At 35.9% G+C, this 24,939-nt stretch overlaps 3 protein-coding genes across 3 annotated transcripts; 2 read left to right on the forward strand and 1 right to left on the reverse strand.

The window, feature by feature from the left end:
- The first annotated feature begins 769 nt into the window (after positions 1–769).
- LOC113050170 (diphosphoinositol polyphosphate phosphohydrolase 1-like) lies at positions 770–9,414 on the forward strand. The gene is made up of 5 exons (XM_026212906.1): positions 770–1,062; positions 3,632–3,742; positions 5,358–5,402; positions 5,501–5,585; positions 6,337–9,414. Exons 1-5 carry the CDS (start codon positions 964–966, stop codon positions 6,507–6,509), a joined length of 513 nt encoding a protein of 170 aa, XP_026068691.1. The 5' UTR covers positions 770–963; the 3' UTR covers positions 6,510–9,414.
- A 950-nt stretch (positions 9,415–10,364) lies between these two features.
- On the reverse strand, positions 10,365–13,199 carry LOC113050171 (40S ribosomal protein S10). The gene is made up of 6 exons (XM_026212907.1): positions 13,120–13,199; positions 11,900–12,049; positions 11,642–11,816; positions 10,696–10,773; positions 10,555–10,610; positions 10,365–10,442 (listed from the first exon to the last, which is right to left on the reverse strand). The coding sequence occupies exons 2-6, from the start codon at positions 12,047–12,049 to the stop codon at positions 10,401–10,403; spliced, it is 501 nt and encodes a 166-aa protein (XP_026068692.1). The 5' UTR covers positions 13,120–13,199; the 3' UTR covers positions 10,365–10,400.
- A 2,858-nt stretch (positions 13,200–16,057) lies between these two features.
- LOC113050172 (uncharacterized) lies at positions 16,058–20,273 on the forward strand. Its single transcript, XM_026212908.1, has 2 exons — positions 16,058–16,737; positions 18,343–20,273. The coding sequence occupies exons 1-2, from the start codon at positions 16,110–16,112 to the stop codon at positions 19,686–19,688; spliced, it is 1,974 nt and encodes a 657-aa protein (XP_026068693.1). The 5' UTR covers positions 16,058–16,109; the 3' UTR covers positions 19,689–20,273.
- Positions 20,274–24,939: the final 4,666 nt, after the last annotated feature.

Below are 24,939 nucleotides of genomic sequence, written 5' to 3' on the forward strand. Positions count from 1 at the left end.
TTAATATATTTTATTAATACATTACATGTGTATTAATGAAATTAATGAAATATGTTATTACTATATAATTACCATTAATTAATAATATAATTTAAATACTAAATAACCTGCAAAGGTAAAAATGTAAACGATTCAAATAATTATAAACATAAATCCTTATAAGGAGATTTTTATGTTTACTTTTTAATCGTTTAAATTGTTTATAAATGTTTATATCAACTTCATTATAAATACTAAATTTAGTGAGGTATTGATATATTTATTTTATATTTTTTAGTATTCGAGGAATCTATATTTTATAGCGATTTGTAATCGTTTTATGTGAATATTAATTGGTCATAGGGATTTTACAAATAATTTTAATTGTAGGCTATGTTGCATGTTAGTATTTACATAGTATTATTAATCAAATAAATATTTAATTAAAATATACCTTACTGTAATTTGTCTTGGAGTTTGTGAAGTAATACTATGACAAACAGGGTTAATATAACACTAATATAATAAAGTCACAATAATACCTTAATACAAATGAATATTGTATATTCTGTGGAAAACTGTATTTTTAATAAATACTGATTAAATCAATTTAATAATAAAAAAAAATGTCGATACCACAAGAATCATTAGCAGTTAATAAAACAAATTATTATTAATAATAACAATTATATTAACGTGTGTATAAAATGAACGGATTGTTATGCGGAATTTCATATCCGCAGGCCGTATTCTCTAAAATCAACAGCGTGCTTTTTGTCCGTATGCGCCGTGCAGGCAACGCACATCACGTAGCGGATTCGATAATGGCGCCTGACTCCGAGATGCGCTCGGCTTTGGAAAAATGAAGCGTAGAAGAGCTTATTTCCAGTGATTGACGCGGGGCTTATTTCAGTTCGCGGACTTTGGCTCTCTTGCCGCGCGGCAGGTTCAGGTTGCGATCTCAGTCGCGACTCCCAGCCGGAGATGATGAAGCTGAAGTCGAACCAAACGCGCACCTATGATGGAGACGGGTTCAAGAAACGGGCCGCCTGCCTGTGCTTCAGGAACGACACCGAGCAGGAGGTGAGTCGCGCCGCGCCGCTGGGAGACCGCGCGATGCGTGCGTCCCTCGACGCATCAGCTGCTGGATCTCGAAGCCTTTGGCAGCGTGCTATCAGTGCTTAGCTCTGGACTAACGTTAGTTAGCGGAGTCGGCCTAAGGTTAACTCGATAAGCGCTCATCAATAATGACAGCTTGATTGATTTAGTGATTGGGTTAAATTGCATCAAATGCAATGAATTACTGTGGTTTATCTTGATGCATCCAAATGGTAGTACTGACAGCATTGTGTCCAAAACACCATGCTATTGATTTCGTTTGATCCCCACTGACAAGATGCACCATAGTATTTTCTGAAGATGTCTGGAAGGCCATTCTTAACAAATGAAAAAGTAACATACTGTGAAGATACTATGGAACAATGATGGTGTGGTAATACTTAGAGATGTTCCGATAACGTTACCCTTTTTCTCTTCCCGATACCGATTCCGATACCTGGGCTCAGGGTATCGGCCGATACCGAGTACTGATGCGATACCTGGGTGTATATCTGTATATACAGCTGTATATACTACTAGCCCTGTGTAAATTGCTAGAATTTTTTTATGGTGTGCTTCAGACAGATCCCTCAATAAAACATGAACAAATACATGGTGAACTACTGTATTTATTACAGTATTTTTATTATCTAACATGAATTTGACAGTATTATTTATTTTCTTATGCAAAAAAGAACTTCAAATGCAGCCAAAAATCTAACACCGCAAACTAAAAAAGGTATTTAAGTTTTACAATATAACTGTATAAAAAAACTGCAACAAAAAAGATCTATTAATCAGATAATCTCTTTACAACAAAACAAGTAAAAAACAAGCAACCATCTAGGCATAATTATTATTATTATAGAGACGTATTATTATTACTGTAGGCTACAACAGTAGCTTTATATATTGTCAATTTACTCATGTAAACCAAACATTTATTTTAATGAGCTGCCATGAAGATCTTTGAGTGTCTGTGTTTATGATATGACAGTATTCTCAAATGAAACGGTAAATTCTCATGAAGTGACGGTTTATGCGTTCGTGTCCTCATGACACACAGCAGAGACTACAAAACAGCGAGCTCTCGCGCATCTGTGCCAGTCACCCACAGAGATGTAGATTTTGCGGGAGTAATATTTAAATAGTATTTTGCAGTTTAATATTCACAGACACTAGTATATATTCGGCTACTGTCTGGAGCCCTGCGTTTTGACTTACACGGAAGCGACTGAACGCAGTTGCCGGTACTGAATATACTCGAGAGTCTGTAACTACCGGTACTACAGAGACATACTGCTAACCACTGATCTATAATAAAGTAGCGGCTTCACTGTGTTTTGGCAGTTTAGAATGTGATGAGTGATCCAGTCATATAAAGATAAGGGCTGCTAACGCGTTTTCATTTCTTCTTCGCTGCTCTAAACAGGGGTTGCTTGTGGCAACACAGCACGACTTCCTGTGTTTTCAATGCATTTTGAGCAGCGAAGAAGAACCGTGCAGCGGTTAGGCAAAGCTTGCGGTCATAACTAGGTCTTTTTTAAGAAAATGGTATCGGATCGGTATATGGGTTCATGTACTCGCCGATGCCGATGCCAGAATTTGTTGTGGTATCGGAGATATTTCCGATACTAGTATCGGAATCGGAACAACTCTAGTAATACTACAGTCCTTTGACGTGTACCATGGTAATGAAATGTATATATATGGACAACCATTTGGTACATTTGGCACCACTAACAGGAAGTAGCATGGTTTTCTTTGGAGATAATTGGATTGCATAATTTACAAAAAAGTACTGTGTCAGTACCATGGTACAGTGACGGTATCAGGTAATAGGCCTACTGTGGCTATTAGAAATATACCTGGTAAAATTTCTTCAATGTGCTTTATTAAATCGTTTGAAAGTATAAGTTAAATAAAATGGGGTTTTCAGAAGTAACCAAAATAATGCCAACATTTAGATTATACAATTGTATTCCAGAAAAAAATCATTTATAAAACATGTTTGATCCTGAATGCCATTGATTTCATTCTATGTCAAAAGTGAGGAATGAATGTATAACTGATCATTATAATTTAATTCATAAAGCCAGAAACCGATATGAAAATGTTTTCAAGCATGTCATTTATACATTAATATTACTATATGTGAAAAAATTTTTTATATTTTAATGGCTTTGTGATTATTACATTACCAAAATTAATTAAATTGCTTAAAAATTAGGGGTTTATTAACAGGGAAAATTTTTCCAGACGTTTTATAAATTGTTCATGGTAACATTTCTAAAACAGTTCACTTTTTAAAAAACGAGGCCCCAGATGTTCACAAACATGACTACTGAAATTACTACTTTTCTAGCAAATAGTGACCCAAAATGAGTTTTGACGGGAGATTTTGAACTGACACAAGGGACGCATAACTTCTGTTGAAGAGCAGTGGTGGTTATTTCACAGAGGCACATTATTGATCGTCCAGAAAGATATATTGTCCTATAACTGACTTTCAGCCAGTCCTCCAGACTGAAGACATGAATATGTGTCCACACAGGTGTTATTAGTAAGCAGCAGCCGATATCCAGACAAATGGATCGTACCCGGAGGAGGAATGGAGCCGGAGGAAGAGCCCAACGTCGCTGCTGCCCGAGAAGTCTGTGAAGAGGTCTGGCTTTCATCTCTAGGATTATGCATGAAATCCATTATTTATAATCAGCTGTCCATTACAAAGACTGTCTATGATGGTCAAAGCTTCTTGAAGGAGATCTCAATCATTTGTTCAGTATTTATTTTTTTTGACTGCTATTAATGTGGATAAAATATACACACAATTTCCAATTTAAATGCACACTGATTTTAATCAGCAGATCCAAAATCAGTACATTTTGGTGACCAGTGGATGTGATCGTTTTAATATGGCCAAGTATCAACTGATTAATCAGCTGATGTGTTAGTGTCTCCTCTCCTAACAGTAAATTATGTTTTAAGCATATATTTTCGACTCATGCATTGTCCATACATGGAAACTTTAGGTTTTCTCTCTGCTGACTCTTAACCTATGGGGTTTCTCATAAAGAGAAGTGATAATGTTCCATCAGCTGAGATCCGCCATATGCTCTTACTTCCGCTGGCCATCTGACAGATGTCAAACATGTCCCTCGATCCACCGGCATGATCGCCTTACAGTTTTAAAGGGCATTACACTCAGATTAAGAGCTGCTCTTCACACCTTCACCGCCAAGAGCGGCCATCCACTATAAACGTACCATGACACCATGTCATCAGCGTTTGACGGGATCGCATATATTTGGGATTGTTCTGAAGTCTGAGAGCATAGCGGAAAGTTTTTAGATTTTGAAGTCTGAATCTCATCATGTTACAATGTTAAAATATTAAGGAATATTCTGCATTGTTGATCATATGACTCTTGGTCAGATGTTTTTGAAGCTCATGATGCTCTCTGGAACATAAATCATGCTGAAGAAAATGATCATCAGTTCACTGAAGCAAAAGAAAGCAAGTCTGATAATGTAATATAAAAAAATAAATTTTTATTAATTTTTTTTTTTAAAGAGAGAGAAATTAAATAATACTTTTAAGTTAGCAGGGTTGCATTGAATTGATTAATGTTACAAGTAATTTAATTAGCAAATCAGCATATTAGATGTTTTCTGAAGATCATGTGACCATGAAGACTTGAGTAATGATGCTGAAATTCAGCTTTACATCCAGGAATAAAAAAAAATAATAAAAAATTACAATAGAAAGCTGTTATTTTAAATCGTAGCATTCTTTCATATTATAACTGCTTTTTTTTATCCAATAAATGCAACCTCAAAGAGCAGAAGAAACAAAACAATTGAAAATCTCACAGATACCACACTTTTAAACGGTAGTGTGTATGAAATTGAGAAACTTCACTGGTGGTCTCAGACTTTTAGACCAGCACTATAAAGCAGGACTAAATTTAGACCATGTTTGACGACAATCAGCTACTCAAGCTGAGGTCACCGCCATGTTGTGTACAAGACATTTGGCTTAAACAGCGTCCTGATGGATCGCTATCACTCAGGACGAGTGTAGACCGTTACAGGCTGAAGAATGCCCTCATGTTCCTGTTGATGTGCTGTCCTGCTTGATTTCACCAGTAGATCAAAACAAATCCATATCTTCTTGACCCCCGAAAATAGGTCTCTGATCATGAAATAATGAGAAGACACACACACACACACACACACACACACAAACTGTTTCAGTTTCATGTATCCATTGTTTTATAGGCTGGTGTTAAGGGCACTTTAGGAAGACTAGTAGGAATATTTGAGGTAAGAAATGGTTTTCATAAAAGCATTTAAACTTGTGCATTTAAAGTGTTGTTCTGCTTGTCTTAACTGTTTTGAATAACATTTTGTTTTATACACAGAATCGAGATAGGAAACACAGAACGTATGTCTATGTTCTCATCGTAACCGAAGTTCTGGAAGATTGGGAGGATTCAGTCAACATTGGTTTGTATTTTTGAATAATACAATACATTTCAAAAGTGTGTTTTTTTAAATGTTTGTAGTTATCATTGGAAATCTAGTAAAAAACGTAATATTGGGAAATATTATTACCATTTGAAATAACTGGTTTCTAGTTGAATATATTGTAAAATGTAATTTATTCCTGTGATGCGCAGCTGAATTTCGTTCATCATTCCTCCAGTCTTCAGTTTCACATGATCCTTCAGAAATCATTCTGATATGCTGATCTACTGAATCATTTCTGATTATTATCAATGTTGAAAACAGTTGTGCTGCTTTATATTTTTGTAGAAACTGTGATAAATACAAATTTTCAGGATTCTTTAATGAATGTTCAAAAGAACAGCATTTATTTTAAATATTTGAAATTTTCTAACTTTCTAAATGTCTTTACTGTCACTTTTGATTTATTTAATGTGCTTTAAAAAACAACCACGTAACTAACACCAACTTTTCTAAACAATATAAAAGAATATTTCTTTACAGTGTATATACTAAATAAAGTGCATACATTCTCAGGCATGTAGCAATGTCAACGCTATCATGATTTATCCCATCAAAATATGACCAAATTCTTATCGATATCAGAATATTCTTGTCAGAGCCACTCTGGGACTTACAAGCGTGTAAAAGGTCAAAAAAAAACAAAGTCAACATACAGTTAGCTGTCTTCTGTTGACCAATATCAACCTATTTGGTTCATAACACCTGCTTATCTTTTTTGTTTTGACAGGGAGAAAAAGGGATTGGTTCAAAATTGAAGATGCCATAGAAGTGTTGCAGTGTCACAAACCAGTACAGGCCACTTACTTCGAGGCCCTGCAGGAAGGATGTCTGAACAGTAACGGGACGCCGCTGGTGGCCACCTACAGCATTAATCAGAGCTCGGTCTCTGATGTCAGATAACTAATGAAGAACACAGACACTCTGGACGCTTCCACCGCTCTTCCTCTTACTTTCATTACTCTGTTCTTTTGATTCCTTTTCTTTAAAAACACACAAAAACAACGGTTTGCCAAGGCCTTAGAGCACCGAGAAGGTGGAGCAGACATCAAGTGTTGGCTGAATATCCGAAACAATGTTTTGTAAATGTAACACTTTAGCTTTTTCCTGTTTAATGCTCCTTTCATGCGGACTGTTGCATGAAACCCACGTCCTTTTAGCGGCCCAAGTGTGAGATGAAACAAAAGCAAGAACTACTTTTTACTGTTGTGATGAAAAAATGTACACATGGTGCGTCAGCATGTGGCTTTCATCATTTTTACACATTAGATTTCCTCTGTGTGCGCAAGTGTGAACGCTTTTTCTTTGTGTGAACCACTTTCGGTGGTTGTGCGAGAGAACATTTAGTCATCTGAATGGTGGAACTGTAAGAAATGAATAGTTTTGCATGAACACTGGTATTTATTTGTCTAAGGAGTTTGCGTGATGCGATGAATGTTTAACTTGTACTTCGTGTTCAATTGTTGCCCTTAACTTGCCCGTTTGTTTGTTTTTCGTCTTGCCATCTTGTAAATAACTTATGGGCCTGCAGAAACTTATTTAATTTATACTATTACCTGATTAGACTGGAGTGCAATTCTACAAGCACACTTTATTTGAATCCAGTTCATTTTTCCAACCCGCTGATGTTTGAAGGACTTTGAATTTACATTGAATGCAAACATTACAATGAATCTTGTGTGTAATTTGTGCCACAAGCAACACCAATTCATTGTAGATTAATTGTTCTTACATTATGTTTGCAATTCTGTTGGGTGCCGCTAGTGATGAAGAAACGAAACAGTTCCCCTTTAAGAAGACTGTGATATAGCGGTGGTATGGTTTGGCTGTTTGTTGTTTTCTGTAGCACTTTTTAAAATCAACATGAAAACAAAATGGACTCAATTTACTTTTTAACCTATTTTCCCAGTTTCATTTATGCCCCATATTTTACAACTGCCATCCTATTATGGTATGAAACACTCACTTTTCACGATGCAATCACTTCCAGATGGATAAAAGTGTTGTTTCGTTTCTTCCTCACAATACGTTACACATTTTAAAGAAGTAAAATGGGTTGCACATACCGTGTTGAATTTAAGTGTCACAGTAGAGAATAATGGACAGATAAATCAAGAAGTGGCTTGGAAACCCTCACTTTGATTTTCAAAGCTAAACAAAAAAACTATTATAATGTTATCTGGACGTTTCGAAAATGGATGCTTTTGACTTTCTTACTTTCATGTTGTTTCAGAGGGGAAATGGCATTAATAATGAGCAGTTGATATTGGCTTTTTATTTAGTTTTTTTTGAATATGGTGAAATACACTGATTTAGTACACCCAAAAATGTAAATTCTGTCACTATTCACTCAAGTTTTTCCAACCTGTATGAGTTTATTATATGATATTTTGAAGAATGTTTGTAATCTTACAGTTCACTTTCACACTGACTTAAGTAGTATTTTTTTCCATTCTATTTTTATGTATTTTGTGAGTAAATAATGACAGAATTTTCTTTTTTTAATGCAACTTTATCTTTAAGGAATTAAAATGGGTTTCATGTTAATTTTAGCTGTTAGAAGATTTACATTTCATTAATACCGTAATGACACCTAAAGAGCTATTTCAATGGAACTGTTCAAGTTTTTTTTTTTTTTTTTTGCATAAAACTATAGTCTGCACTAGGGCAGTTTTCACAACATTTCTGAGGGCACACATTTCTCCATCTTCCCTTAGTAGATTTGGCCATTAATATTCTTCTGACATCAGTTGCATGAAAGTGTTCTCTGCCCTTCTGTTTTCTCGGGACTTCAAACCCAGCTGATGAGGTTTTTGGTTGTTTTAACCTCTCGCCCTTTTTAGAAACGACCATATCTTAATCTAGAAAACATGTACATGTCTTCTCTTCTTTTGAAATGTCAAATGCGTCTACAGCCGAATTGCACACACAGCAGCAGTTGGCGCAATACTGTGAATCTTGAGCCACTGTAGTTAGCGAGATGTTCGGTGTCTTTTAATTGCTCAGATCAAAACCTCAAATTCAAGTGCTTGTTATGTTGTATGGATATGGTACACTTTAGGTTAGTATAAAGTGCATTTATGATGCAAGATGCTTGTAAAGTACATTTTTAATTCAAGACTTATTTTTATTGTTAGTCTAACTGCAACTTGAGTATTGATGAACCCAAGATCTAAAAAGTGGGTGAACATACTTTTATCAGTTTTTTTGTGTTTACATGCCTTTGGTTAATATGTATCAACACTAATGTCGTCGAATTTACAGTTGATTGCAAGTCTTACTCTTCCACTTCTAGTGTAGCATGTAATCGCCCATCTGGACTGTTTTCTGGATTGAAATATGTGATGGCCATCCCAATGTACCCCTCATTTTCAGTAGAACAGCAGCATATAACCTTTTGACTTGTGTAGGAAGTGGATCATGGCTGTGAATTGTCTTTAAGCAGTGTCCTACAGATCAAGGATGTGAAACCTAAACTGCTGCATTTGAAGTGCATCACAGATCCATCTGAAAAACCCATATCCTTAATCAACATCTCATGGAAAGCACCTTAAATTTTGCCCTGCTTGTGACTTGGAATGTAAACTATTGTGACGTAAATGAGAGGTCAGCCTGGTAAACATGATGTCATTGGTTTAAATGGGATGCTGGAAACGTGACAGAACACCCGAAACAAAAGCTGAGAGACTTCAGTTTCACAGCTACACCCTTCACTGGATTGTTTAGCTTTTTCATTTTGGGCTTGTGAAATCAACCAGTATAAGAATGTGATATAAATGTGCCAACTAATAAACACCAGTATTTCATCTCAAGGTTTCAGTGACTTTCTCCCAGAAGAGTCAAAATGTTGATACTTCTGAAAATGCCAAATATTCATATTAATTAGCATTGTGTTTGTACTTCATGGCTTTTCAAGCAAACCATACATGCTAGTGTAACATTAAAATGTCTTAAAACTATACACTTTTTTTTCTTTTCACAAGATTTACAGGTTTGTTTGTTTTTTCAGGATGATTGACCAAAATTGAACACAGAAAGAAAATTAAAACATCTTTGGATATTTAGTTCAACTACCGGTAAAAATGAAAATTGGCTGAAAAATTACTCAACTTCAACATTTACAAAATGTAGATTAGATTTTATTTATCTGCAGTGAATGGGTGCCATCAGAATGACAGCTAAAACATTTGATAAAATAATCCACACTATTCCATTCAATAAGTTATAATCTTGGAAAGCGAAAAGCTTGTGTTCGTAAGAAACAAATCCATCAAGACATTCAAATTACCCATTTATTTATATTTTCAAGCCAAAATAAGTCCATAATCCATTATTAGACTAACTCCAGTGGGGGAAAAAAGTCCATATTCTGTTGTCTCTCACATCAAAATCCACAAATTTGTTTTGTAAATGGTGCTTGATCTGTGCAGATTTCCATCCTGATACACTGAAGCAAGTAATATTATGGATAGTGGACTCATATTTCAGTCTGAAGCAAAGGTTTGAGGATAGAAACATCTTAATGATGGATTTGTTTCTTAAGGACACACAGCTCTTCTCTAACAATTTTTAAATGTTATTTCATGAACTGGAGCGGTGAGGATTATAGTGATGTTTTTATCAGCACTTTAAACTCTTCAGCAAGTTTTTCAGCAAATTCCCATTTTTGGACGAATGACTCCTTTAAGGCAACAAATAACACAACGAATGCATTCATAAGTACCTGAAACCAATATATGAACAAGTAGGACACAGAAGTACTTTTAAACCTTTATTGTACAGATAATGTGGAAACTATTGTGGCTGTTGTCCTCGGCCACGGCCAAAACCACCTCTCTGAAAACACAAGAGAATGCATGCAAATGGTAAGCATCACAATATCCTATTTCCTAGAAGGATGATTTATGTAATTACTGAATAAAAATAACATTAAAAGAGAAGTACTTACAAACTGGAATTCAGTGGCTGCACCTGCACCAGCTTCAGCCTTCTTGTCTGCACCAGCTGTGAGATCAACCGTTTTTAGTTTAACACAATGCCACACAGAGGATGCTGATTAAGAATAAGCGAGGATGTATTGTATACGTACGCGGAGCTGCAGATCGTCTATAAGCATCTCTGTCTCCCTCGCCACGGGCCAGACGAGCCGGTCTCTCTCCCTCAAGACCTGCAGAACACCACATTTAGATTTAGTCAAGCTCTTTGAAAGGGACTGTGACACATTATGAATGACATTTTGCACTCATATATAACTATTTTTCAGTCATGCATAAAAAAAAAAAAAAAAAAGTAAAAAAAAATTTTTTTTTTTTTTCAGTATGAACATCATCGCAAAAAGCTGTGTGGATTTTCATATAAATATGTTGCATGGAAAATCATGACAGCGATCGACTCGTTTTGAAAAGCTCTTTGGAAGAGGACGATGAGCCTCTTAAAAACTATAGATATACAAAGACGGTTCACTCTAGGGATGCACAATATTGGATTTTGGCCGATATTCGATATGCCGATATTTTCAAAATAATTTTGGCCGATGCCGATATATATAAAAAATTTCGCCTGATACATTTAAACTTTCATTTTACTGAAGAGAAATCCATGTATCTCTTCTGTACTGATTCTACCATAAATGTATTATTTTACAAATGTAGACAGAGATTCACATCTGAAAAACAGGTCAATTATTTCACTTGGAGAATATCGGTTTGGCTCATCGGCAGAAATATTCATGGTCAATAAATGATGTTCATTTTAAGCTTTTATCGGCCGATACCGATGTTGTGCCGATATTATCGTGCATCCCTAGTTCACTCCTATCACTTATGAACAGGAGAAACTGCTACATGCAATATTGCGCACTATTTCCCGCTTTCTGAACGAAACAGCCAATGGCTGACTGTTAAAGTCACTGCATCATTGCAGCGGACTTCATGATCCAGTTCCTGTAGAAACCCAAGAATGAAAACGCTGCCTAGAGGCATTGCAAATACGGGTGCAGAGTAAACACTTTCCCTTGAAAAGGACTTTGCTCTTACCCTTGGGACGGGGTCTGGCGGTCTCTGGGCGTGTCTGCCGGCGGAGGGTGGCGGGCACGATCTCTGGCGGCAGGTGGAGGAAGTCCCGAAGGTACTGGATGCCCTCATTGGTGAGGTACCAGTAGAAATGGCGCCAAGCAAACTGCTCTTTAACATACCCGCATGACTTCAGAGACTGTGAAGGTAAGAGGGATTTTAATACACATTCACATCATTGACTGGTTCAAGTGCATGCTGTTCATGATGATCAGGACTCACCTGCATGGCCTTCATCACGTGAAGGTTGGGTACATTTTTGTCAGCGAGCTCTGGATGTTTCGCAAGATGCACGTCTTTTTTGGCCACCATGACGCCCTCTTTGAATAGGAGCTCATAGATAGCAATGCGGTTCTTCTTGGGCATCAACATCTACAGAAAGAGTAATACAATCATTTAAGTTTGTATCTTCAAGTTCGGTCCTCTGTAAAGGACATTATATTTTAGTTAGACCCTACACGCCACAGTTTTAAGTCTGGATGTCCTGTAAAGAGCACATTCAGGGCTTTTCAGAGATATCAAATTGACAATGATCACATTTAGCACTCTTAGGGATATGATTATATTTTGTAATTATCTAAATCTGACTAATTTTCAAATAGTTCAAAATGTTATGCTTTTTAATGAGTTATTACTCCCATAATGACACTTCTTTTTCATTAGTTGTCCCTAAGAACACATTAATATGCAAAGTAGATGCAATGCATAGATAAACTGAATAGTGTTCCTGTAGCTCAACTGGTAGAGCACTGTGTAAGCAAGCAAGCGCAAGGTTGGGGGTTCGATTCCCCGGGAACACATGATATGTAAAAATTGATAGCCTGAATGCACTTTAAGTCGCTTTGGATAAAAGCGTCTGCTAAATACATAAATACAAATACATAAACTGAATAAAATGGGAATATCAGTAACGTTATATTTAATTTTTTCGCACATACTGCATAAGGTACAGCAACATCAAATCATTGATTGCATCTTTCATTACATAGTTGAGAATCATCAGGTGCTGCTGTAGTTTCTCGGTAGTGATGATAACACCATGGTATTAATGGTACATTAATAAATTAGTCATTCTAGTACTATGGCAAGAAAAAAACCATGGCAATTTTTATCAGCGCGCTTAACGCGTTTATAAATTAATAACAGTTTCAATGAAATTTTTGTACTTTAATAACTTACTTTCCTGAACAACAATAAATAGCTTATTTAATGTTAATTTCTTATTTGATTTTACTTTACTGACTTTATACAAGCCGCAACGCTCTCTCGCGACACAGCGCATTTCCTGTCTTATATCTAGTCTTTCTCGTCTGCATATTTTCTCGAGACTAGGATATATTTGTTATTAGGAATTTATCTAAACAGGGTTTGATTGAAGAAACACATAAACTAGTAAGATGATGAAGATTTTGCACGGATTTTCGGCTCTTATTTCGGCCTACCTTTACTCTTGATGAGAGACCGGAGCCGGAAAGAACGTCCTCAGCTGTACTTCCGGTATTATTTCGCTGCGCTTTATAGAGCCACGGTGAAGCGCGCAGCGCCAACTAGTGACGTGGAGGTATTTTTAATTTGTCACTGCTTGGCTTGAAAGAAATAATAATTAAAAAATACAAATAAAATAAACACACACACACACGCGCACATATATATATACGTGCTAGGAACTATGTAACTATATATGTGTATGTGAAAGAGGGCAAGAGAGATACAGAGAGAGAGAGGGGGAAACATGTGCTTATTAAAATAAAAGGACATTTAAAATTTTTATTCGTTCCTTTTCAAATAATTTATTGAATTCTAGAATTTTTTCTAGAATTTTCAGAAATTCTCTGTACATTTTGTAAATGTTCTATGTATTTAAAAAAATCATTGTAACTGCATGTAAAATAGTGACCAGTATGATTCAGACATTGACTGTTTTGAATATAAATACAGTCCTGTTGTGACATCAAATACAGTCACAGCCACTCATTCAGTAGTCTTTTTTTCTGGATGGACAGTGTTGAATGCTGAGCAATCGAAGCATGAAATTTTAGTATAAAGGTTGAGTGTACATATTTAGAAGAATATGTATGGCATGTGACCTCTTATTCTTAATTATTGCATTTTATGGATCTGTGCAATGAACTCAAAGTAAGTGTGTATTGACTACTATTCCTAAATGTTTTCTAAACCTGATTTTAGAGTTAATGGCTCTTTGGTTGTGTGTGTGTGTGTGTGTGTGTGTGTGTGTGTGTGTGTGTGTGTGTGTGTGTGTGTGTTTGTGTGCTGTTATGTGTTTTAAACTCTTTTAAAATGTTTCTTGAAGTTTCAGTTTTGGAATCAGATCTGGGAACATTTCAATAGCTATTGCACAATTCAGTACCAAACTAAACCTCTTCAGTGGATGCTTGAACAAGAAATGTGTTTGTTAATATTTCAGCGCTCAGCTCATTTCTCTGGCAGTTTGTGTTTGGCAGCAAGCAGTGTTTTCCTGTTTCCATCTATGTTGTGAGGCGGTGATGTGTTGAGTGCCTGAGGCTTGTGGATTTTTGGGAATGAACCATACAGGAGCTTTGATTGTTGTTTCACCTGGGCCAACAAACTGAGAAATTAACATTGCAACACCTCCATCTGCTTTCATACACGGACCACCTGTGCCGCACTGACTTTGCAAATTCCTTTCATATAATATAACATTTAGGAGCAGATTTGATAACTGGTTACTATCAGCGGTATACTTCAGTATCATTGAGATAACAGGACAACACTGGCTGTTGTGTATTCATTCGATAACTTTCTGTTTTACTGATATTCGATTCGCGAATGAATTGTTCGTTTGAACCGATTCACTTGAACTATTTCACAATGTTTTTGTAAACTGCGTCACTGTAACTAAAATGTATGGTTACACAATATAAATGAGCAATCCATGTTCAACAAAATATGTATGGAAATACTTACTTGATTACATGAAACTGTTCGCTTCTATGAAGTGTGAACAGATTCGCTAAAACGAGTTCGCCGAGCGAACCGATTCCCTTAAACCGAATCAGATGGCTCACCGTTATTGTGTTTAACTAGAGTGGAGGATCGTGTGCATCACAGAGAAGCCGGATTGTCGTCCATCTGTGTTTGGTATGTCTTAACGCATGGTTTTATTCTCATTTAGCTGCAGAAATGAGTTTGCGTGTAGATATATACAGACAAACGTGTCTTCTTGCTGCTTTTCATTTATTTCTAAACGCTTGCGCAGTCATTTTAAAGAACGTTGTGGTTCTTCGCAGTGCTGAACACTGAGCGCTGTGTGCACCTGAATTAATATGCATGTGTCGAATGAACTTGAATTACAGGAATAAATTAGACTTTTGTGCATCATTATAGACAACCATACTGTTTTGCATGCGTTTAGCAAAATCTGACGTATTTGTAACAAAAAAATAAACTACTTAAAAGCTATAAAGCTAACTATTAATACTATCCAACAATGCATATTTTAAAGTAATGTTACAAAAAGAGGATTTTTTTTTATACTTATAGAATGTACTTATTCATTATTTTTTATTAGTTTTAGAATATGCTGTTCAAAAGTTATGCACATATATAATATATATGAATGCTATAGCTCATTAATTTGACTTAAACATTCATCCTGCTAAAATGAGTTAGGAACTTTTAGTTAATTAACAGTTTTTGTCTTTAAAAAGATTAGTACTAACAGATAAAAAAAAATAAATAAAAGAAAATAAACGCAGTATGGTTTTTGGACTATTTAAGTACACTGGAGTGGCATGTGAATTAGGAAGCAAATTTAGGGTAATTGTTATCCTAGTCCTCTATTCTGAGATCCAGACCATTTTAGTAAATGCAATCTCTGTTGCTCCCCAAGGATACTTTACTGTCTTCTTGCATGATAAACTTAAAAGTGCTGCTTTAATAAATCAATAGCAGTTCTCGCAGCTATAATGAAGATGAATCATTACAACAGTGTAATTTGATTAGTAAATGTCTCTGTTGTCATTTAGTTTGATATTACTGCTGATCCCATCTGTCTCCACCAACAGTAAATAGATGCATGTGAGTGTGTGTCTAAAGTGAAGTGCTGGTTCACAGACACCAGATGTCTTTGAAGTCAAAGGTGAAATCCTCCCGACGGAGGGTCTTGAACTGTCCAAGGTCCTGAATTTTCCCTTAACTCTATAGCTATGGGTCAGTTAGTATTTGTTCTGCCAGGGAAAGCTTCTGATATATGTGCAGTTTTATGGGATTTTGGCATTTCTTATAGATTCTATGTAGTGCTTAGCATTTATTATAAATATATATATATATATATATATATATATATGAAGAGCTCTTTTCCAAAACGCGATAAACGCCAAATTTACAAAAAATGACTTCGTCATGCCATTATGCCGTGTACTGAACCTATTCTCTGCTCCATCAATGTTTCATGCTAAATTGCTATATTTCCTTGTTTAAAATGTACTGCAAGATGCAGTTTTTTTTCCAAAACGCTATAAGCGCCAAACCTGTTTTTAGTCTAAATGCGATATATCCTATCGACCAATCAGAATTCGGCGAGCGATTGACGCAATCTTGGCGGCGCTCTGAATCGGGATCTTGTTTGTGTTGCTCAGTCTTCAAAATGAGTGCTAATAACACTTTTGATGGTCTGGATGAGCCAGTGAGACCTACACCTGGCGGCAGAAAACGCCGATTGGACAAAGAAAATCACAAAAAACAACAAAAAAAGAAGCTTCGCCACTCAGGCGGCGCGTTAATACCCACTGTGGGATGTCATCACAAGGCTGAAGCGACCGGTTTCTGTCAGGCAGAGAAGCTGTCACCGGACGACCTGATGATGAATTTCAGTAAGTTTTATGAAAGACCAAACAAGGTTGACCAGGACAGGACCATTCTTAATCTCCTGGACATAACGCGTGTGAAAAGGCAGCGTCTGAAAGTCCTGGACGTCAACAAACGAAAAGACCGGAACATTTCTGTCAAGTACAATCTTTTGTGCGGCAATCACCCGGAGAAGGTGCCCGTTTGCAAGGCGACCTTCATTAAAGTGTTCGGTAAGTACAATTTTCATTTTAGATTTGCCTAGTTTAATACCGTTTTGTAGGTTTCTCCCTTGTGACAAAGATTTTTTGCTGTAAACAAGCATGCTAACGTGACATGGAAAGTAACTTACTGATAATAATACTAGCCTACTGATGCAAAAGAGGTTCCTGACCCCTGCCAGGGCTGTGCAAAATTCAGAATTTAATTCAGTTCAGTTAATGAATTTGAATGGACTTCACCTTACAGGATGTTGAATTGAATTGGAATTGCGAAATTCACTTGAAAAAGTGGAACTGAATTCATAACAATTCAGAGAAATTTCTTATCAAATATAAGTGAGAATGTGATGCGTTACTTTTAACATAGATTTTTCTTTCTAATTGAAGTACAGACACTAACATTAAGCATATATTCACTTAATGTAGAATAATTAGCAATATCTTAATTTCAAAGTAATCAAATTAAACAATTTTTGGTATTACAATTTTAATAATCTGTTTTATAGAGTATGTTTTAATGTTAATTTGTGTGTAAAGTTTATACAATAATAACTTTATGAAATTCATGTTGTAATCATATGTTATACAGTGGGGCTCTAAAGTTTGGGCACCCATTGCAGAATCTGTGAAAATGCGAGTAATTTTCAAAAAATAAGAGAGATCATACTAAATGAATGTTATATTTTATTTAGTACTGTCCTGAGTAAGATATTGTACATAAAAGATATTAATATTTAGTCCACAAGACAAAAAAATTGCTGAAATTATTAAAATAACCCCACTCAAAAGTTTGGGAACCCTTGGTTCTTAGTACTGTGTTCTGTTACCTGATGATCCCCACAACTATTAAAAAAGATGCATTAAGAGCTGGGGGGTGAAAACTTTCAGAAAGTTTTCACCCCCTAGCTCTTAATGCATCTTGTTTCCTTCTGGAGCATCAGTGAATGTTTGAATCTTTTTAAATAGTTGTGTTTGAGTCCCTCAAATGTCCTCAGTGTGATAAGATGTAACTCAAAATCATAAAGTCACTGCTGGAAAGGGATCAAATATGCAAAGATGCTGGAAAACTGAAGAATCTGCAGGACCTTAAAGATTTTTCTGAAGAACGCTGCTCAGTTTAACTGTTCAGAACAAACAAGGGACTCATGCACAACCATCACAAAACAGAAAGACAGTCGAGGATCATCAGGTAACAGAACACAGTACTAAGAACCAAGGGTTCCCAAACTTTTGAGTGGGGTTATTTTAATAATTTCAGCATTTTTTCTGTCTTGTGGAATAAATGTTAATATCTTTTATGTACAATATCTTACTCAGGACAGTACTAAATAAAATATAACATGCATTTAGTATGATCTCTCTTATTTTTTGAAAATTACTCACATTTACACAGATTTTGCAAAGGGTGCCCAAACTTTCGAGCCCCACTGTATATATTGGAAAGCTTCATTGCTAAATGCACCTTAATTAATTATTATGAATTTATTTGAATTTTATGGAATTCAAATTCTACTTCGGATTCAGCTTCCTGTTTGCAATCTTAATTCAAATTCAAGGATAATAGCAAGTTAGTTGTGTGTAATTCTTTATTTCAATCTTAACTATTTACTTTCACAGGCATCAGCAAAGACCGTGTGTCCCGGGTGGCTAAATATTATGCTGAGACTGCTGAGGCTCGCCCAGAGAGAAGAGGTGGTGCACGGCACAGTGAGGAGCACAACAGGAGAAGGCAACTCATTGTTGAGCACATCCAGTCTTTTACCTGCAGGGCCAGCCATTATGGTCGGAGAGGAGCACCAGGCCGCAAGTATGTCCCCAGTGACTTGAATGTGCACAAGATGCATGAGCTCTTTGAGGCTCAGAACCATGCTCAGACCAGCTACTCCCTCTATTACTCTGTGTTCTCCAAGGATTTCAATCTTGGCTTCGGTCACCCAGCTACAGATGCATGCTCTGATTGTGTCAAGTACAAGATCACGATTACAGATCCAAACCTAACTGAGACAGAGAAGAAGATGGAATCTGCATCATTCATCTTGCATCGTCGCAGAGCTCGCATGTTTTATGACCTGTTAGGCAGGGTTGCTGAAGGTCATGTGACCCTCAGTTTTGATATGATGCAAAACATGGTCCTTCCAAAAACCCCAATAGGACAGGCCTATTACTCACGGCAGATGTATCTGTACCTGTTTGGTGTTGTTGTACATCATGGTGAGAACAGCCAACAGGAAAAAGATGATGTCCATCTCTATGTGTGGCAGGAGAATGAGAATAGCAAAGACAGCAATATGATTGCTTCTGCACTGAGTGACTGCCTCAAGGTTCGACTTCAGGACAAAGTCAGCAGATCCAGGGGACTTCGGCTATTCAGTGACTCTTGTTTTGGGCAAAACAAAAACATGAACATGGTGTCCATGCTCATGGAATTTCGTCAGCTTTTTCCTAACCTTGGCATAGAGCATACCTTTCCAGTAAGGGGCCACAGTTTTCTCCCAGCAGACCGAGTCTTTGGCAGAATTGAGCAGAAGATCAGGAAAATTGACACAATTCTGCTACCACAGGAATACCATGCCATCCTGCAGCAATTCGGCCATGTTCACATTTATGGCACAGACTGGGAGGCATTTGATTATAGGTCAGCCTCAAAAGAGTGCGTTAAGGCTCAGAAGAGCTTTAAAATCAGTGAAGCACGCATGCTTGACTTGAGTACCAACAAGGTTGGTTTGAAGACTACTTACAATGGGGAGTATTGTTTTCATAGTGTATTAAAGCGGGGCAAGCGGTGGGCTGACCTTAAACCTGAGTTACTTCCAAAGCGAACTTCTGTGAAGGCAGCAAAGAAGCGCGATGTGCTGGCACTATTAGGAGCAGTAGGTGTGTCTGATGTAGTGAGGGCTTTTTATGATGATGCACTGTATCATGTGACTGACAACGCAGGCCATAGTGATGAAGATGCAGAGTGATCTATACTCACTCACTCACTCTCACTCACTAACTCTCTGTCATACACACTCTCTCTCTCTCTCTCTCTCTCTCTCTCTCTCTGTCCTCTCACACACTCAAAGCACATTTCACACACTATGTGGTTAGTTTTATGTATAGCGGACAATGGTCCTTCTGTTTACGAGTTTGACACTTTACTGAATACCAATGTATTATTGAATGACTTGCCTATGAATATTGTTATCATTATTAGTTAGTTTTTCATGCATATATAGTGGACAAATTGTTCTACTTGTTACAGGTTTGACACTTTACAAAAAAAAAGGCTTTGAATGTATTTCTAAATTACTTGCCTATTGAGGATTGTTATCATTACTATCATTACTTTTTACAGGTTCGGCACTGAATGACTATTAAAATGTGTTACTAAATTATTTGAATGTAATGTTAACATTGTTGTAGGTTTATTTAATTGGTAGTATATGTATGCGTGTTATTTTTAAATTATTTGTTTTATGTGGTGGACAAATATTTATTTTATTTACATTTTATTATTTATTTGGCTGCTATTTATTTCATGAATTTGCTTTTATTTTATTTATATTAATTTATAGTATGAGTCCCTGTTGTCATATGTTGTGTGTTCTTTTGTTGTTGTTGTTGTTTTTTTATAAAAAAGACATAAAACCAACAATTAAAAAAAATGGATTTGTAGCATTTTGGAAAAAAAATATGGATTTGTAGCGTTTTGAGAAAAAATAAATAAACTTTGAATTTGTAATCAAAAATATTGTTGTTTCATTTAGCAATCTTTTTTTTAACATGTTCAGACTGAGCCAATATACCTTTTTAAAAGGATGAATTAAATATTAACAAAATGTATGGGTCTAGGTAAAAAAAAAGTCATTTTCATGAAAATGATTAAAATGGATTTATAGCGTTTTGGAAAAGAGCTCCTCATATATATATATATATATATATATATATATATGACCCTGGACCACAAATGCAGTCTTAAGTTGCTGGGGTATATGTTTAAGCACTAGCCAAAAAAAACATTGTATGGTTCAAAATTACAGATTCGTTTTTTTGTGCCAAAAATTAAGTAAAGTTCATGTTCAATGAAGATATTTTGTAAATTTCCTACCATAAATGTATCAAAACCTATTTATTTTTTTATTCGTTATATCTGTTTTTTCTTCTCAGTTGTATGGAAGCTTGTTTTCACCACAGAATAAAAAACAAAAAAGGTAATTGCAACTTTTAAATGTAACCCCCCCCCCCCCCTCCCCCAATCCTTTCACCTGATGAAGTCAAAGCCATAAAGTATACTCTAGCTCTTTAACTGGATTGTGTTGGAGGACTCATTAACCCTGATGCTATACTGTTGAAATCTCGTTCTGAATCTGTCTTTCAGGCTCTTGTGGCTTCAGATGGTGTCCTTAGAGGCTTTTAACTGAAGGTACAATACAAGGTCCTTGCAGTCTGAACACATATCAGTGGTGTGTAAAACTCTCAGTGCATCACAAGGTATTCTTCAGTTTCAAACTCAGCTGAAATTCCTTTAGCCTAATATATCACAGCATGCTGTTCAGTCTATGCACACTACTGTTCCATTCTGAATGATGAATAATGCTTGGTTGCATAACCCAAAATGAATCTTCTGTTTTTTATCATGCAAGGAAAGTTCATGCACCTCATAATCACTTTAGGATTTTATTAATAAAATACATTTTTAGTTTAGGAGTAAAAAGCAATTTCGTATTATTAATATATTTATTTAGCAATTTATTTATAAAATTAATTTGTTAGTTTATTTCTGTTATTTTGTTTGTTATAAATACAATTCATTTAGTATTATATTTATAAAATAAAAGTATGTGCTATTCTTTTGTTATTATTTATATGATTCAAATCAGTATGTGGTTTCATTATAGGACTTTATAAAATGTAGATTTTGATCTTTCTGATATTTTTATTTAGATTATGTAGGATGAACAGAAAATTAATTTTCTAGAAAGAAATATGATTGAATTTGAACCTGAGCTACCGTGAAGAGCATGTAGAGAGCATTTTATGAGTCCAGGTCTGTACGAGGTATTTTATAGGATAAATTACGCAGTTCTCTGAAGCCATAGGAAATCCATGCAACATGATTTCAGCTGCTGCAGCTCTCCAGGTCATATTACCTGGAGGCTGGCTTGCTTCTTGACAGATTCTCATGTGTGTCTGAGCCGGTGTGGATATCAGCTGCGCTGTGACCTTGCCTTACCACACGAACATGTGCAAATCCGCTCAGATGCTCTTCTACCTGCATTGATCTCTCTCTGCAGTCTTGCCCAAGTTTCTGTCTGTTTGTGTGATGGACAGAGATAGAGAGAAACTAACTGAAGAGGTGGATGGTGAGACGTATCGATTGAGACTAAATGCTTGAGAGAAGAAGACACCAAAGAGATGCTCAGGAGAGATGCAAGATTTATGCTTTGAACATTGCCAAGCAGCAAGTCTGCAACGATCCGATATAAATGATCCGTTTCTCAGTTTCTAAACGCCTCTGAAGATGTTAACTTGTGCCTCACGAATGCTAAAAAGATATGGGAGTAAGAGCTTACTTATTGCTTAGTGCAGTTCGTTAAATATTTCCACAACCCCACCCCACATGAATGAGATCTCTATAAAAACTCTATTGTTTCTCCTAGACATCTTTTTACTGAGAAAACTGGCCAAGATTGAGAGAAAATCTTGTATAATTCAGTCTCTTAAAGGAATAACCCATAGGAACAGATTTGGAAAAATGTAGCATTACATCAGTTGCTTAGCAATTGATGCTTTGCAGTAAATGGGTGCCGTCAGAATGAGAGTCCAAACAGCTGATATAAACATTACAAAAATCCACAAGTAACCCACACTGCATGTTTGTAAGAAACAAATCCATTAAGGCATTTTTAACTTTAATCCATTGCTTCTGGCCAAAATATGGTTCCATATTCATAATAACACTTCCTCCAGTGAAAACCCCCTTTTGAATCCTTTATTTTTAAGTGTTTTTTGTTCAGTTATATTTCAGAGCCTCAGTGGTGGTGCTTTTCCAGGGTGTGACTGTCATTGTTGTTAACAGTTATGCAATCCATCCAACACATTAAGACACACATGCACGAGAGAGATAAAGGGAGTGTGCATCGCTCTCTTGAGTATTCTGTGAATCACTCTCAGTTTATGACTCTATTTCTACACAAAGCATCACCTGTGATGTTCAAATCCAAACACAGCTGTGGAGCTTTTGTATTTCACTAACACTAACATATCTCTTGATTTCCATTAATCAGAGGTGTTTATTGCTGGCAGGAATTGCTGTAATTGCTCATACTTGGCTGTACTGTTATTGTTCACTGAAACTGAAACGATTAATGATTGATTGAAATAAAGCTAAAATAAATATAGATAAAATTGAAATGAAAATAAAAACTGAAAATATACTTATTAAAGCTAAAATATGAATAAATACTAATAGTATCTAAAAACCTGATTTAAACCATCTTTGCCAAATGCATGAATGAACAAATTCATAATCTATTGCAATTGTCTTGCATAAATAATATAACTTTCATGGCTGCTATGGGAATGTTAATCCTGCCTTTTAGCTAAAAAAGCCAATTAGCTTACTGATCATGCATATGCATTACCTGGACCTGAAAATTTGTGCTAAAGTGGCATTTTTTTACGTCTTTGCTTACACTCATATTTAAGAGTGTCAATGCTTTTGTCATTCTTTAATGGAATATTTGACCCAAAGTTGAAAATTAGTTCATATGTCATAACCCTCAGGCCATCCAAGATGTAGTTCAGAACAGATTTAGAGAAATGTAGCATTACATCACTTGCTCACTCATGGATCATCTGCAGTGAATGGGTGCCGTCAGAATGAGAGTCCAAAAGATAATCCATGGATTATCTTGTGCACAAGTAATCCATTCCACATGACTCCAGACCATCACTTAACATCTTGAGAAGTGAAAACTGATGTTTTTAACGTTAATCTGTTGCTTTTGGCTAAAACATGAGTCCATAATCCATAATGATGCTTCCGTCCCCTGTTGTCCTCTCACATTAACATCCACAGACGTATTTTTTAAGAACTGTTTTGACATGTGAACAATGCTTGATCTATGCATATTTCTCTCCTGATTCAGATAAGATGACATTTTCAGTGGTTAAAGCGACATTATGGATAGGTGACCGTGTGTGTGTGTGTGTGTGTGTGTGTGTGTGTGTGTGTGTGTGTGTGTGTGAATGCAGTGTTGGTAATTGATGCTCTGTGCTGCCTCAGACTCTGTATTTCACACTTGAATGCACTGAATAGGAGCCAAGCAATGTGTGGTAGATATTTATTTTTATTGTGTTTAGAGACACAAGCATGAGGACGAGAGAGGCATGTAAGGGTCTATTATATGCACAGAAACTTTGAAATAATGTAATGGCCTAAAAACGTATTTGTTGGTAGCTGCTGACTGCTCATTTTAGTCTTTATGGTTCATTTATGTGGCTTTCATTAGTTTCTTAGATTGGGTTTCATGCTGAGGCACAGCCTGAACATTAATATAGTTATTTAGGCACAGAATAGAAGGGCACCCTTTGAATTTTCCTTTGGGTCGTGGAGAAAATTGGACTTGTGAAGATGAAGAAAAGGCCATTGTCAGTGTGAACTGGGTTTGAACTCATGTTAAATTGGAAAGGCATTAGCAGAGTGAATCTTTGAGGCTCATCTTCTGTAAAATTAGCCAATGCTATTAACCTGACTTGAGGTTCTGAGCAGGCTAAAGACGAGAGAGATACCCATCAAACTCTGAGGTTCAGTATAATCACACTGCAGAATAGAACAGAACACTATAGCCTTGCTACACACACACACACACACACACACAGACACACACACACACAATTTTTACATTTTCTGGCAGTGTAATTTTAAGTTTAATAATATACTATACATTATTATATATTATTTATTATATATTTGTATGAGCTTTCTTTTTTTTTCATTTGATTTTTATTTAAAGTTTTAGTAATTGTTTTGTGTTGTTGTGTCATTTCTATTAATTTTTAATGTCTATATTGTTGTTTAAAGTAATTTATGTTATTTACAATTATTATTTTTTTATTTATTTCTGATTTAGTCATTTTAACTTATTTATTTCAGCTTACTAGGGTGTTTTTATCATTGCTAGGGTGTCGCTATGTGACTGCTTTGATGTTCCAGGTGTTTGTAAGGGT

Source organism: Carassius auratus, chromosome 31 (genome assembly GCF_003368295.1).
Source record: "Carassius auratus strain Wakin chromosome 31, ASM336829v1, whole genome shotgun sequence".
NCBI lineage: Eukaryota > Metazoa > Chordata > Actinopteri > Cypriniformes > Cyprinidae > Carassius > Carassius auratus.